The sequence below is a fragment of the Dipodomys spectabilis genome, unplaced genomic scaffold, assembly GCF_019054845.1.
Source record: "Dipodomys spectabilis isolate Male_0828 unplaced genomic scaffold, ASM1905484v1 ptg000003l, whole genome shotgun sequence".
In the NCBI taxonomy this organism is placed as follows: Eukaryota; Metazoa; Chordata; class Mammalia; order Rodentia; family Heteromyidae; genus Dipodomys; species Dipodomys spectabilis.
Genome location: NW_024870680.1, coordinates 16,888,891 through 16,903,302, shown reverse-complemented (window position 1 = coordinate 16,903,302; position 14,412 = coordinate 16,888,891). Strand labels below are relative to the sequence as shown.

The window sequence follows — 14,412 nt, the reverse complement described above, 5'->3', positions numbered from 1 at the left end:
AGCACACTAAGTGATTCAAAATTCTCAGGTGTCTCCAAGACTTTCCAGAGAGCATTTATAAGGTCAAAACTATTTTCATAATACTAAGACATTAACTACTTTTTTTATTCCCTTTCTCTCACAACTGAACCATGGAGTTCTCCAGAGGATACATAGTGTGTGAAATTGTAACAGACTTAATGCAGACATTAATGTAAGAACTAACTAGTCTTAAAAAATGCCAGATATTTAAAAAGTTTGCAAAATTGGGAAGCAGAGCTATGGCTCAAGTGGTAGAGCACTAACCTTGAGTAAAAGAAGTTCAGGGACAGTTTCAGGCCCTGAGTTCAAGCCCCAGGACTGGCACACATGCACACACAGTGCAAAATTGTAAAACGTTACTGTTTTTCATTTAAGTGAAGTAAGTGAGGTAAGTCAAGCCCATATGTTTTCTCTCCTATGTGGAAATTAGATCTAATTTATAAATATGTGTAAACATATATGGGATCATTTACATATATACACAAACATATTACCTAAAGTATAATATATGTAGGGAAGAATTCCAATGGTGTAACTCCTTTGAAAACTAACCTACAGCCAAGCAATGGTGGCTCACACCTGTAATCCTAGCTACTCAAAAGGTTAAGATCTGAGGATCACAGTTCAAAGCCAGCCCGGGCAGGAAAGTCCATGAGACTCTTATCTCCAATAAACCACTAGAAAACTGGAAGTGGCACTGTTGCTCAAACAGTAGAGCGCTTGCCTTGAGCTGAAGAGCACAGGGACAGCACCCAAGCCCAGAGTTCAAGCCCCACGACTGACCAAAACAAAAGGAAGGAAGGAAGGAAGGAAGGAAGGAAGGAAGGAAGGAAGGAAGGAAGGAAGGAAGGAAGGAAGGAAGGAAGGAAGGAAGGAAGGAAAAAAGGAAGGAAACTAACCTATAGTCTTAACAAAATGAATACCAGAAAGCTGGAATGTGAGGGGACAGGTAGAAGTTAGATCAAGAGGAGGGGGTAGATGAATGAAGAAAGGAAGGGTGGGAGGATGCAGTCATAATATTCAATGTATATATGTGAAAATGGAATTAAGAAGATTCAGGGGATGGGTAGAGTTAGGAAAGATAGAGGACAATGGTGAAAAAGGTGACACTAATAAAGATACACTGTGCTCATAAAGTGACATGAATTGAAGCAACTACTTAAAGATAGTAATTAAGAAAATGACTTTATTTTGGAAGATTCAGTCATTTTTCATGTTATTTATATTAATAGATAAGGGAGTTCAAAAATGTCTTTACTGCCTGGGAAGGTGGCTTAGTGGTAGAGTGCTTGCCTCACATGCAAGATGCCCTGGGTTCGATTCCTCAGCAGAAAAAGCCAGAAGTGGCACTGTGGCTCAAGTGGTAGAGCACTAGCCTTGAGCTGAAGAGCTGAGGGACAGCGCCTAGGCCCAGAATTTAGGCCCCACAACCAACAATAACAACAAAAAAGTCTTTTTAAAGTGAATTAAATATTTTCAAGTTAATATTAATATTTTCAAATTCTTCGCTTGTGTGTGTGTGTGTGTGTGTGTGTGTGTGTGTGTGTGTGTGTGTGTGTGCGCGCACACATGTGCACACTGGTCCTAAAGTTTGAACTCAGGGCCTGAGCACTATCCTTGAGCTTCTTTTTGCTCAAGGCTAGCACTCTACCACTTAGCTATAGCTTCACTTCTGGCTTTCTGCTGGAGATAAAGAGTTTCACAGAATTTCCTGCCCAGGCTGGTTCAAAGCCTGATCCTCAGTCAGCCTCCTAAGTAGCTAGAATTATAGGTATGAGCCATCAGTGCCCAGCTTCAAATCTTTCCATTTTAATTTCTGTTTTCTTACAGTTCTGAAGATACAACTTTGTGCATGCTAGGCAAGTGCTCTACACTGAACTACATCTAGCATTTCCATTTTCATTTCTAATAATACCAATATTGCTCCCACAAAAATGTTCCTTAGTCAGGTGCCAGAGGTTCACACCTGTAATCCTAGCTACTCAGGAACCTGAGATCTGAGGATCGTAGTTCAAAGCCAGCCCAGGCAGAAAAGTCCAATTAACTACCCAAAAACTGGAAGTAGAGCTGTGGCTTAAAGTGGTAGAGCACTTGCCTTGAATAAAAGAGTTCAAGTGGGCTGGGAAGGTGGCTCAGTGGTAGAGTGCTTGCCTTGCATGCATGAGGCCCTGGCCAGGTTTGATTCCTCAGCACCACATAAGCAGAAAAAGCTGGAAGTGGCACTGTGGCTCAAGTGGTAGAGTGCTAGCCTTGAGCTGAAGAGCTCAGAGACAGTACCCAGGCCCAGAGTTCAGGCCCCACCAACGACACAGACACAGACACAGACACATACAGACACACAAACACACACATACAGAAGAGCTCAGGGGTAGCACCCAGATTCTGAGTTCAAGCAACACACACACACACACACACACACACACACACACACACACACACACACACACACACACACACACACACATACACACAGTAGCACCCAGATCCTGAGTTCAAGCCACACACACACACACACACACACACAGAGAGTTCTTTAACGTCTTAAAATGTTTAAGACTTAAAAGATCTTGAGATGAGAAAATTTGAGAAACAGTGGATTATAGGAGCCAAAAACTCAGAGAAGTGCCAGGCACTGGTGGCTCATGCCTGTAATCCTAGCTATAGTCAGGTGGCTGAGATCTGAGGATCGTGGTTCAAAGGCAGCCTGGGCAAAGAAAGTCAGTGAGACTGTTATCTCCAATTAACCACCAGAAAACCAGAAACGGCACTGTGGTTCGAGTGGTAGAGTGCTAGCCTTGAGCTGAAGAGCTCAGGGACAGCGCCCAGGCCCAGAGTTCAAGCCCTACAACTGACAAAATAAAAAAAAAAAAAAAAAAAACAATAAAAAAAAAAAAAACCAACCAGAGAAGGGATGGGGCATGGAGGTCCAAGCTTGTGATCTCAGCACTCAGGAAACTGAGGCTGAAAGACTGAGATATCAAGACCAGTTTGAGCTCCATAGCAAGTTTGAGACCATATTTCAAAGCCCTTATACACAAAACTTTCTAGCCAGACCCTGGGCTCCTGTCTTTTATCCCCACCCCCACCCACCCCCCACCCCCACGAGGGATCCAGGAATCTGTATATTCTCCTACCTGCTCCAACTCTTCCTCAGCATATTTTTGGCGGCTCCGCTCATTCTCTGTACCTTCCCGCAGCTCCTTCAGCCGCTGGGCTTCCTGCTTGGCAAGGTTGATCTCATCACGCAGCTTCTTTTCCAGATGGACCTTTTCCACCTCTACTGTGCGGTGCTCTTCCTGGGCCTTGTGCAGCCTGGGGGGCAATGTAAGATGTTGGAGGAGGCCAAGCAAGGCAGTGTAGGCCAACATGCCATAAGTCATGGCAACAAGGAAGAAATGCAAGTGCCAGATCTGAAGTAAGTTGAGCTAGCTCAGGGCCAACAGAAACCACAGTCATTACCCCAACTCTCACATTGACCATCATTTTGCTGCCAGTAATTACTCTGCTGTTAAGACAGGTTCACAAGAATATGAATCCCTCCCCTAAAGTATTTCACATAACTTGTAAACTACCAATTTACAAGGCATTTCACATTTGTCTACTTAGCAGATAATGACATACTGATAGTTAATGATATATTGATATCATTATCAGCCTGGGAGAGATGTGAGTCTAAAGGCTTAGGAGAAGGGAAGTAAATTACAGGAGAAACCAAGACTAGAACTTTCAAATCTTTTTGACTTCGTGTTCCATAATTATTCCCATCACATTGGGGTATCTGGCAGGTTCAAAAAAAATGTAGAGGCTGGGAAGGTGGCTCAGTGGTAGAGTGCTTGCCTTGCATGCTCGAGGCCCTGGGTTCAATTCCTCAGCACCACATAAGCAAAAAGAAAAAAGCCGGAAGTGGCGCTGTGGCTCAAGTGGTAGAGCACTAGCCTTGAGCTGAAGAGCTGAGGGACAGCGCCCAGGCCCAGAGTTCAGGCCCCACGACTGGACCCCCCCCCCCCCAAAAATGTAGAAAACCCTGAAAACTAGGCAAAATCCAAGAAAAAAAAAATCTCATTGTTAAGATGTGATCGAGGTAGTAGCAGAAGGTCAACTAACAGAAGAGAAAGGAATTATTGAGCTAGACTTTTTAGGATCCTTAGTGCTTACTCAAGAAGCACAGAAAAATGAAATTTATGCCAAAGGGGCTGGCTGGGGCAGGGCTAGGTAGGGCTGGGCTGGGCTGGGTTAGGATGGGCTGGACTAGGCTGGTCTGGGCTTGGGAGATTCCCTGTGGTTCCATCCCGAGTTCCTCTCCTAAGTATCTTTCATAGTAGGTAAAATTTCAAAGGCATCAGTTACAATTTTAAAAAACTACCTTTGCACTTACCCATATATTCCTTCTGCAAGATTTCTTTCTTCCACATATCTACCTGTGTTAATCCATTAATTTATTCATCCATTTAGTCACTAAGTTCATCAAGCCCTGTACTAAGCCTAAATTTATGGAAATATATATATGGAAACAAGTCAGGAAACTAATCCTTCCACTAGAACCAACGACAAACTGAAAACTGCAGTGTGGCAGTTTCACAATAAAGGTATACATATATACATACACATATGGTAAAGCCAAAAGATAGTCAAATAAATTCTACCTGAAGGCAGATAAAGGAAGGGATGAGGACTAGGGGAAATGGATATCAAACTGGATCCAGAAGAAAGAATAACAGTTTACTAATCCCTTTGAAAATAGAAAGGGCTGTTCTTTGAAAATCCTATCTGGCCTTCTTACCTTAGTAGCAATTATCAAGTTACCACAACACTGGAACAGAACAATAAAAGGATGATGAAGAAGAGAGGGAAGCAGGCAAGAGGCTCGAGTTTGCAGGGAGAGATGAAAGGAAGGAGGCAGTGAAGAAGGGAGAGAGAAAGGGCAGGAAAGAGGTAAAACTGAGGTATGGAAAAGTAACAGTCTCTAGAACAAGAAGAATCCACAGAGAAAAGCACTTGGCCACTGAATTAAGAAGACAGAAATAGAACACAACCTCTTAAAAAAAGAACAAAAACAAATAAAAAAACCACTTAAGCCAGGCCCCAGTGGCTCACGCCTATAATCCTAGCTACTCTGGAGGCTGAGATCTGAGGATCACGGTTCAAAGTCAGCCCAAGCAGGAAAGTCCGTAAGACTCTTATCTCCAATAAACCACCAGAAAATCGAAGTGGCGCTGTAGCTCAAGTCATAGAGTGCTTGCCTAGAGCTGAGGGACAGACAGCACCTGGGCCCAGAGTTCAAGCCCCACAATCAACAACAGAACAAAAAACAAACAAAAAAACCCACTTAAGTCCAGAGTAGTGTCTCAAAAAATATATTGGAACAGATAGGGAAGACAAAGAAATATTAAGCTACAGGTTCCTGGTCTGCTTACAATTGCAGTCTTCTACCTACTTTACCTCTGAAGAAAAAGGGAGTTGATAGTCTTCATATCATACACTAGATGGCGCAACTTGCAAAGTTTTAAAAAAAACAAGACTAGAGCCGCATTTCCTGCCTCCATCTCCCTTCCTTACAGAATATCCCTTTCCTTGTACTCTTCCATGACCCAAGTGTAAGAAATTTCAATTATTTACTGAAATACTGTCCTCTTAGTAAAATCCAATGCTATGATATGTCTGTCCTCTATAATAGACTGGACCTTCAAGGTAGAACTGAGCCGAACTCACTTCCATATTCCCAATAGAGTAGTTGAGACTAGGATCAATAAGTATTACTAAAGGTATAAAAATGAGCAAATAAATGTTGTTTTACTCCAAGGCAACAATCCATTAGCAGTACAAGGAAGAAAATTTAGTAGCCTGATTTTAAGTTCTGGGTTGTGGCTCTAATCATTTGTGGGACTATGTGAAAATTCTGCCTATTTCTTCATAACAAAAAGGGAAACAAAATTCCTGCCTGCCCAAAAGAATTATTTTGAAACCCAGTGAAATCCTAATTGGAATGTGCATGTAGCATTACATTTATTCACATGAGATATCAGGAACTAAGCAGATAAAGCTCTGTGGTGCTGGCAGTGAAAGTCTATAGAAGGAAGAAGGGGCAAAGTGGCCTGAGGGCTCTGAGTACCATCAGAGGGGGTATGTGTGTACTTGTGTTCAAGCCTGGGGGGGGGGGGGTGTCTCCTTCTAAGTGCCATATAGAGGTCATTAAGCTCAGGAAGCCTTGGGGAATAGGAGAGCTGGGAGCTTAGTTTTATCCCCAAACTTGGAATGTCTCCTGCTAAGATTCTTTTGTCTTTGGAATGAAAACAGAACATGTTTTTTCAGACAAATGAAGTTTGGGGATTGTTCAAACAGCAGTAGTTAGACCCTAGCTGGCAAAGGGTCTAGGAACAAGAGGCCCGGCAGAGCAGTCATGAATCAACTTAAAAATCAGCCCCTTTATGCCCCCTAGAAGCCTAGCCTATGAGAATGAATCTATATGGTAAAGCCCCAGGAGTATCAAAATTCCTAGCTTGTTACACACATGTGACCCTCAGCAAAGCACTTACCCTTTCCAAGCCTTCATTTGTTCTCTAAAATAAGTTCATTGTACCTGCTTCAAAAAGTTGTGGTGACTAAAAGCATTAAGACAATTAAGTAAATAAAAAGTACCTGGCTCATAAGAAATCTTTACCCCACTCTGGCAAAGGAAATAGTATCTACCATTTAAAAGGAACAAAAACAAAAATGCCAGGCTTCATTTCCTTTTACAGAGATTTCGGCAAAGACTTTCCAACTATAGTTTCTAGTGCCAAAGTCACTTTCTAAAAAATAAGTCTTGAAGTAGGCCTCTCCCCTTTTCAAAAATAAAATAAGCTGTGGGCTGGTAGCTCAAATCTGTAAGCCTAGCTACTCAGGAGGCTGAGATCTGAGGATCACTGTTTGAAGCCAATCTGAGTAGAAAAGTCCATGACACTCTTACCTTCAATTAACTACTAAAAAGCTGGAAGTAGAGCTATGGCTGAGGTGGTAGAGGGGGAGCTTTGAGCAAAAAGGCTCAGGGACAGTGCTCAGGCCCTGAGTTCAAGCCTAGTATAAGTAACATAAAAATAAAACCTGCACTGACTTGATTTTGTCAGCCTACTAAACATTTCTTTATATGCCCCCAAGGTCCCAGGGATTTGGCTCCTCCCAAAATATTCAACCTTAACTCCCAGAACCTTCTTGCCCATCTTTCAATTCCTTACCCATCTTTCCTCAAAATCTCAGACCTATTCTGCTCCTGAACCTGAGGTTTCCTATTTCCTAGAGTTCTAATGCCATAGGATGGCAATGAGTCTATATTAAGACCTCATTGCCCCTAATGAGAGCTTTGTTGCCCCAAGAGCAATGGGTTCCTTGTGATTTCCAGCACAAACCTGGCTGCTATTTTTGCAGCTAAATCTTCTGTGTCAGTTTTTTAATCATTTTCAACAGGATCAGACTAGTAGAGATGGAAGTTTTCTTCTAAGAAAATATAGTGTTCTCCTCATTGAGGCCCTGTGTTACAGATAAGGAGTTAAGTGCTGGAAGGAAAGGGCTGACCCCAGAGTTATGTAAGTCAATGCTGTATGATGATATTGACTTATATGATCCAAATTCATATAAGTAATATTTGCATGGTTTAGACTCCATACAAAGAAAACCTGTGGTCTATAGGAAAGACAGATCCATGAGGTTTTTTTTTTTGGGGGGGGGGGGGAGGTGGGCAGTACAAAACACGTAACTGTATCTGTTTAGGTGGGATAAATGAAGAGAAAGAAACGGAATGGCAGCCATCCAACCAAGGAAAGTTCAAGACAGCTACTCCCTCTGAAGCTCAGAGGGAGAAAGATAGGAACAAGCTTCTCTTCAAGATGAATAATTGGGGCCAGGTAGGTGGCTCAGTGGTAGAATGCTTGCCTTGCATGCATGAGGCCCTAGGTTTGAATCCTCAGCACCACGTAAGCAGAAAAAGCTGGAAGTGGTGCTGTGGCTCAAGTGGTAGAGCGCTAGCCTTGAGCTGAAGAGCTGAGGGACCGCGTCCAAGCCCAGAGTTCAGGCCCCACAACTGACAAAAAAAAAAGAAGAAGAAGAAGAAGAATTAATTGTCCATGGCAACTGGAATAGCAAGAAGCTAGGCTCCCAGAGCAGTTCTAAAGGGAAGGCATAGTCCAGACAGCCATTCAGTAGTCTCAGAGGCCAGGTGGTCTAAGGAAATAGGCAGCTCTCAAGAGTTGGAAGAACCAGGGCTGTGGGGAAAAAGGCAGGGCCTTACCTTTCCTGAAGGTCATGTAGGCTCTGCTCAGCTCGGTGTAAGCCTTCCAAATCCTTCATCATCTTCTTCATGTGCTCCTTGGAGTAACGGTTCTGGATATAGGCAAACCAGCAGCCGCCCACACCAATAACAATAGACACTACCAGCATGAAGTCCTTGAGATGATTATGGCGGGTCACTGCCAGAAAAGGGAGGGCATAGTGAGTCAGGATGTCCACAGCACACTTGGCCTTGAACACTCAATGTATCTCCACCTCTATGATGTCTTCCCTGAGAGACACAGCCTTTCTCTTCTTAGATACATACTTTCCACAAACTATCATAATAAGTTTTGTGTCTATCCCTCCACTAGTCAAGGCCTGGTTATACTAGAAATTTATTAACTCATATTTCCCTTAGACACAAGAAAACAGTGCCTCTTAGAACATCTCAGCCATCTCTGGACAGGGATGAGCCCATGTGTCCAGACAGAGTGACTTTCACCCTATGGGGAAAGCAATGGTAAGGCAAAAGGAGTTGGCTGGTGCAAATCAATGTCACTAGAGCAAGGGATCTGGCTATGTGGGTAAAGTTATGTAGGAGCTGAGTATCCTGAACTGCTATGCCATTCTAAGCAAAAGATCCAAAGCTCAGATTCAATAAAGGTCTGGAAGAATTCTCAATCTATGAAGAATACTTCTGGGCTATGGCTCAAATGGAGATCAGCTAAACCCAGAGTAGCATCAAGAATTCATTGCTCTGCTTCCTGGCTGCCATGAATTTAATAGCTCTGTTCTAGCACACTGTTCTGCCTCACCACAGGTACAGAAACATGGAGAACTGTGAACCAAAATCTCTGAAACTGTGATCCAAAATAAATCCTCCTGAGAGAGGAGGAGGAAGGAAGAAAGGAACAGGGAAGAAGGGAGGGAGAAAGAAAGAGAGAGAGGTATTTGAGATATATATATATATATATATATATATAGATATAGATATAGATATATATATAGATATATATATAGATATATATATATATATATATACGACATTACACATGCCAGGAACTGAAAGACAGATCTACCACCAGAGAATTACTGGCAGTAAGTTAGTGATGTGCAAGGGTTTCAGTCACTAGCTGGGGTTTGAAGAAACGTCCAGTCAATACAGAAAATTTTGGATGCTAAACAAGGAACATCACCAGAAGATAAAAAGCAAAAGTCACTCCCAAGAACTTATCCAATCAGTAGAAGGCTGCTCCTGGAGCCTGGCATTGTTCATAATATCCCAGATCTGAGCTCTAGGCCAGGGCAAAGGAGACTTGAAAGAGGCACCACAAGGGCTTCTTAATACCTTCTCCATGCTACTTAAACCCTTCCATGTGTCTCAAGGTCCTACTGCTACAATCTTTTTGGGTTGTGCTGTGAGGGCCTGGGAATAAGTGGAAATGGGAGTTAAATCAGAGCCTAATGGCCCTCTGTGCATGGCAGGTTGCCCTTGGTTAGGGAGAGGAAAAGGTAGGACTGGCAGCATGTTAGTGTCAAGTTACATATATAGGCTGACGGAAATTTAACAGGACCCAAGTATGTACCTGCCACATCTCACAAGTTACCAAACTTGCCAAAAGAACAACTGATTTACTCTCTGGTTTCAGTGATCATCACTTGCTTGTATGCCTGTGCCCAAAATATTATGTAACAGCATTCAGAGTGTACTCAATAAATAGGATTGAATCTGAATTGCTAAGCCTCAGAACATTATGGCATCTCCCTCCTCTTAATCCATATTAAAGTGGAAACAGCAGAAAATATAAGAAAACTGAAGCACTGTCAGGAATATTAACTTGTTGGAGTCTTTTCATAAAAAATTATATAAGCCATGCACCAGTGGCTCATACCTGTGAAGGTGATATCTGAAGATTGTGGTTCAAAGACAGCCTAGGCAGAAAAGTTCATGAGATTATTTTCTTCAACCACCAAAAAGCTGGAAGCAGAGCTATGATTCAAGTGGTAGAGTGATAGGCTTGAGCAGAAAAGTTCAGGGATAGCACCATACTCTGAGTTCAAGCCCCAAGACCAGTATCAAAAAAAGTGGGGGAGAGGGTATATATCTGGAGAGTAGTTCAGTGGCAGAGTATTTGCCTAGCATTCATGAAGTCCTGGGCTTGATACCCAGCAATGAAGGAAAAAAAGTGACAGAGCAGATTCAAATGTGGATTTGCCTGGCTACATTGTCTTTTCTCTATACCATACTTTCTCATTGCTATGTTCATATTTATGCTGCAACTCTATATGCTGTTATAGCAAACATCTCTCAACATATCTATGTTTCCTTGATCAAGATTGAGTATGAGTCTATAAGCACAAGTCTATGAGTTGTATCATAAGTGACAACCTATAGACATCCTAGAGATGTCTATATTGCTATGAGAGTAATAGTCAAATGCTTCACCTTTAAAGTTAAACATAAGGCCTCAAATGGAGAAATTCACACGTGGTAATAGCAACTGTCTTGCATTGATATAAGGTCTAGGTTCTATGCTTAGCCTCTGCCCCAATGAGTTGTGAAATTCACTTCTGCCTGGATCTCAGCTTCCTCCATTCTAAAAAGTATTATCACATATTACTGAAGATACAGAATGCATAGATATAAATAAAAGTACCATACTTTGAGGTGCCTTGAAAATACTCAAATGGACCTATCCAGGAGGTAATTAATAATATAGACATGTACTTTGAGAAGAGAAGAAGCTGGAGAAACAGATATAAAAATCATCAAGCCCAGCCAGGTGCTGGTGGCTCACGCCTGTAATCCTAGCTACTCAGAAGGCTGAGATCTGAAGATCACAGTTCAAAGCTAGCCCAGGCAGGAAAGTCCATGAGACTCTTATCTCCAATTAACCACCAGAAAAACTGGAAGTGGTGCTGTGGCTCAAGTGGTAGAGCGCTTGCCTTGGGCTGAAGAGCTGAGGGACAGCATCCAGGCCGAGTTCAAGCCCCATGACTGAACAACAACAACAAAAAATCATCAAGTCCAGAGCTGGAAAGGTGGCTCAGTGGTAGAGTGCTTGCCTTGAATGCATGAAGCCCTGGCCAGGTTTGATTCCTCAGCACCATAAAGCAGTAAAAGCCGGAAGTGGCACTGTGGCTCAAGTGGTAGAGTGCTAGCCTTGAGCTGAAGAGCTCATGGACAGTGCCCAGGCCCAGAGTTCAAGCCCCATGACCGAAAAAAAAAAATCATCAAGTCCTTTCAATAGAGCCCTGAGTCAAACCCCAGACAGAGATGAGTCTCCTTCTGTAGAGCTCCTAACATATATCTCCTTTAGAAGCAAGAATAAACTTCTAGCTGGGCTTTAAGCTGAATGCTGATGATAGATGAACAAAGTTACCCTCATTAAGCCAAGTTAAAAAGGTAAACAACAGCTAGCTGTGGTGGCACACACCAGTAATCAATGAGGCAGAAGGATTATGAGGATCATGCAAACCAGCTGGGCCAGAAAAAAAAGTAAAAAAATAGAAGAACAGAAAAAAAAGAAAGCCGGTACAAAGGAGCAATGTTCATAGAAGGGTAAAAGAGAAGGGCTGAATCCTGGAGAAGATTTAAAGGGTAAGTAGGAGCATAGCAGAAAGAAGAACATGCCAACAAAGACAAGGATAAGCTCTACCACTCCTGCTCTGTAAAAACTTTCTGCTTTCATTTGAACCACAGAAGGTTAAGGTAAGATGTAGTGTTTTCTTCTATGTAACTGCATCCTGCTGAAAACACAAATGGAACCTTATCCCCTAGTCCAAGACACAGTAGGCACACTCTAAAAATAGTAGCTGCCAGTTGTTTAGGAGAAATTGAGGCACAGAGAACCTTAGGAATGTGCCCAAGATCACCAAGCTACTGAATTATAGAGCCAGTCTGCTTGGCTTAAAAGCAGAAACTAATTTTTGAATAATGGTTGTCACTTAAAAAACAAATGTCCTCTAAAAACACATTTCATTTCCCTGAGCCTTTATTTTCTGAGATATTATCTATAAAAGAAAGACAATAGCTTAGGCCTCAAAATGGACACTCGTTCTACTAGGTGTGATCCTTTAAGCACACCTAATACCTGTCATGTGGCATGTGACAATTTTTCACATTCAGAGCCCCAGACTGGCTTGTAAGCCTAGAGCCAACTCTGAGAGTGGAAAAAACTATAAAGGACCATGATCTCCTCAGAGGCTACAAGAGGCCTGAGCATGCCTTCCCTTGTCAGAAAATGGTCCCTGAGATAGAAACGGTCTGACCCTTTGTGCCCTTCCCACGCTCTGAGGCTGCTCTGGCTAGGTGGAATCTGCTCTCTCCACAGGCTCTTAAGCTATCTCAGGTCAACTGGCAGGGTTTACTCTATGGCTGGTCAAAGTGGCTGTGGCTGTTCTCTGGGGTATTTGCTACTTGACTTATAGCCTGAATATCTACCCAGTCTAGGTTTAGAATACAGGGTAGTGCCAGCACAGACTGTCACTCTCTGTCCACCATGTGTGCTGAACAGAGAACAGTACTGAAGGAGGAGTTTCAGTCCATACTAATAAAAGAAATCAGAGCCCAAGGAGCAAAGCTCAAAGGACTCTTTACAGGCACCCGGCTGGCAGAGCCTACTCTGAATAAGTCTCCTGGCATACGGTCACCTAGTATTTTCCTCAAATTCCAGTTGGCAATTTTTAAAGTTTTCCTTTAACAAGTAGACAAATATAAAAATAAAAACCAGTATTTGCCATCAGGATGGCTGTTGGTTTCTAAAAGCTTTGCACCCAGCACAACAAACTCTCAGAACCTTGAATGAAAAAGCTAGTAAGAGCTTTTGCTTACCACATCCATTTTTTACATGTAAGAGAACCTAAATCTAGGCAGTACCAAACTACCAAAGGCTACATGATGACACAAGGACCAACCATGGTATTCCCTAAGTACAGGACACAGACCTCACAAAGGAACACAAGACCCTTATCAAGGAGAAGTCTCTTTCCCAAACCTTGGAATGTTACAGGATCCTTCACACATCAGAAACACTCTGGAGAAAAGGGATCTACCAAGCTAGGCACCAGTGGCTCACGCCTGTAATCCTTCCTAGCTACTCAGGAGGCTGAGATCTGAGGATCATGGTTCAAAGCTAGCCTGGGCAGGAAAGTCCATGAGATTCATCTCCTAACCACCAGAAAACTGGAAGTGGCACTATGGCTCAAGTGGTAGAATGCTTGCCTTGAGGGACAACACCCAGGCCCAAGTCCCACAACTGACATAAAAAAAAAAGTGGGGAGGGGGGGAACGGGGAATCTACCTAATCACATAGTGAGTAGCAATTATGAAGAAAACAGACTCCTGACTGTCACTTTAGGGTTCTTTCTCAAAGTTTATAAACAAGTTCTCTGAATAGAAGTCCATGAGTTACAAAAATTCAGGTTATATATTTAAGATATAATTTGTAAACACTAAAATTCTCTTTTAAATTATACAAGGTAACAGTTTTAGTATATTCACAAGGCTTCACAATCATAAGCATAATTGTTATTAAATTATTATTACCCCTGAAAAAAATCCTATATCCATTAGCATTCACTTCCCATTCCAAATCTGTTTACTTTCTGTCTCCATGGATTTGCCTATTCCAGATACCTCATACAATCAAAATCATAAAACCGCACACTATGTGATCTCTTGGGACTGACTTCTCTCCCTTAGAATGATGATTTTCAATTTTGTCTACGTTGTATCAGTATTTCTTTTATACTTTCTGGGGTTGATTATTATTCTGTTATATGCATATACCACATTTATTTTTTCCATTTTTTGATGTTTCAATTTTTGACTAATATTCTAATTTTCTATACTGTACCAACACTTATTATTGTCTATCTTTTTTATTACTGATGTATCATTGGGTGAGGTATTATACCTCAATATAGTCTTGATTTATAGTGACATCAGTTCATGTGCATAGTTGGACATGGAAAAATATATTTGAAAGCCATGGCCCATTTTTTAAAATTGGGTTATCTTTTTTTTGTTGTTCAATTTAAAAAATTCTTTATTTGGGGGGAGGGAGTAGTACTAGGGTGTAAACTCAGGATCTTCAACTGTACTTTCAGCCCTTTCAAATTCTTGATATGTCCTTTGAAGTACAAAAC

General features: G+C 42.0%; 1 protein-coding gene across 2 annotated transcripts in view; it reads right to left on the bottom strand.

Annotated features, from left to right (window-relative positions):
- Positions 1-14,412, bottom strand: part of Stim1 (stromal interaction molecule 1) — a 184,083-nt gene that overhangs the window by 14,730 nt on the left and 154,941 nt on the right. For both annotated transcript variants that reach the window (XM_042687881.1, XM_042687871.1), the window contains exons 6-7: positions 8,282-8,459; positions 3,156-3,333 (exon numbers count right to left, since the gene is read on the bottom strand). In XM_042687881.1, coding sequence (XP_042543815.1) covers positions 3,156-3,333; positions 8,282-8,459 — 356 coding nt within the window. The remainder of the gene's footprint in view (positions 1-3,155; positions 3,334-8,281; positions 8,460-14,412) is intronic.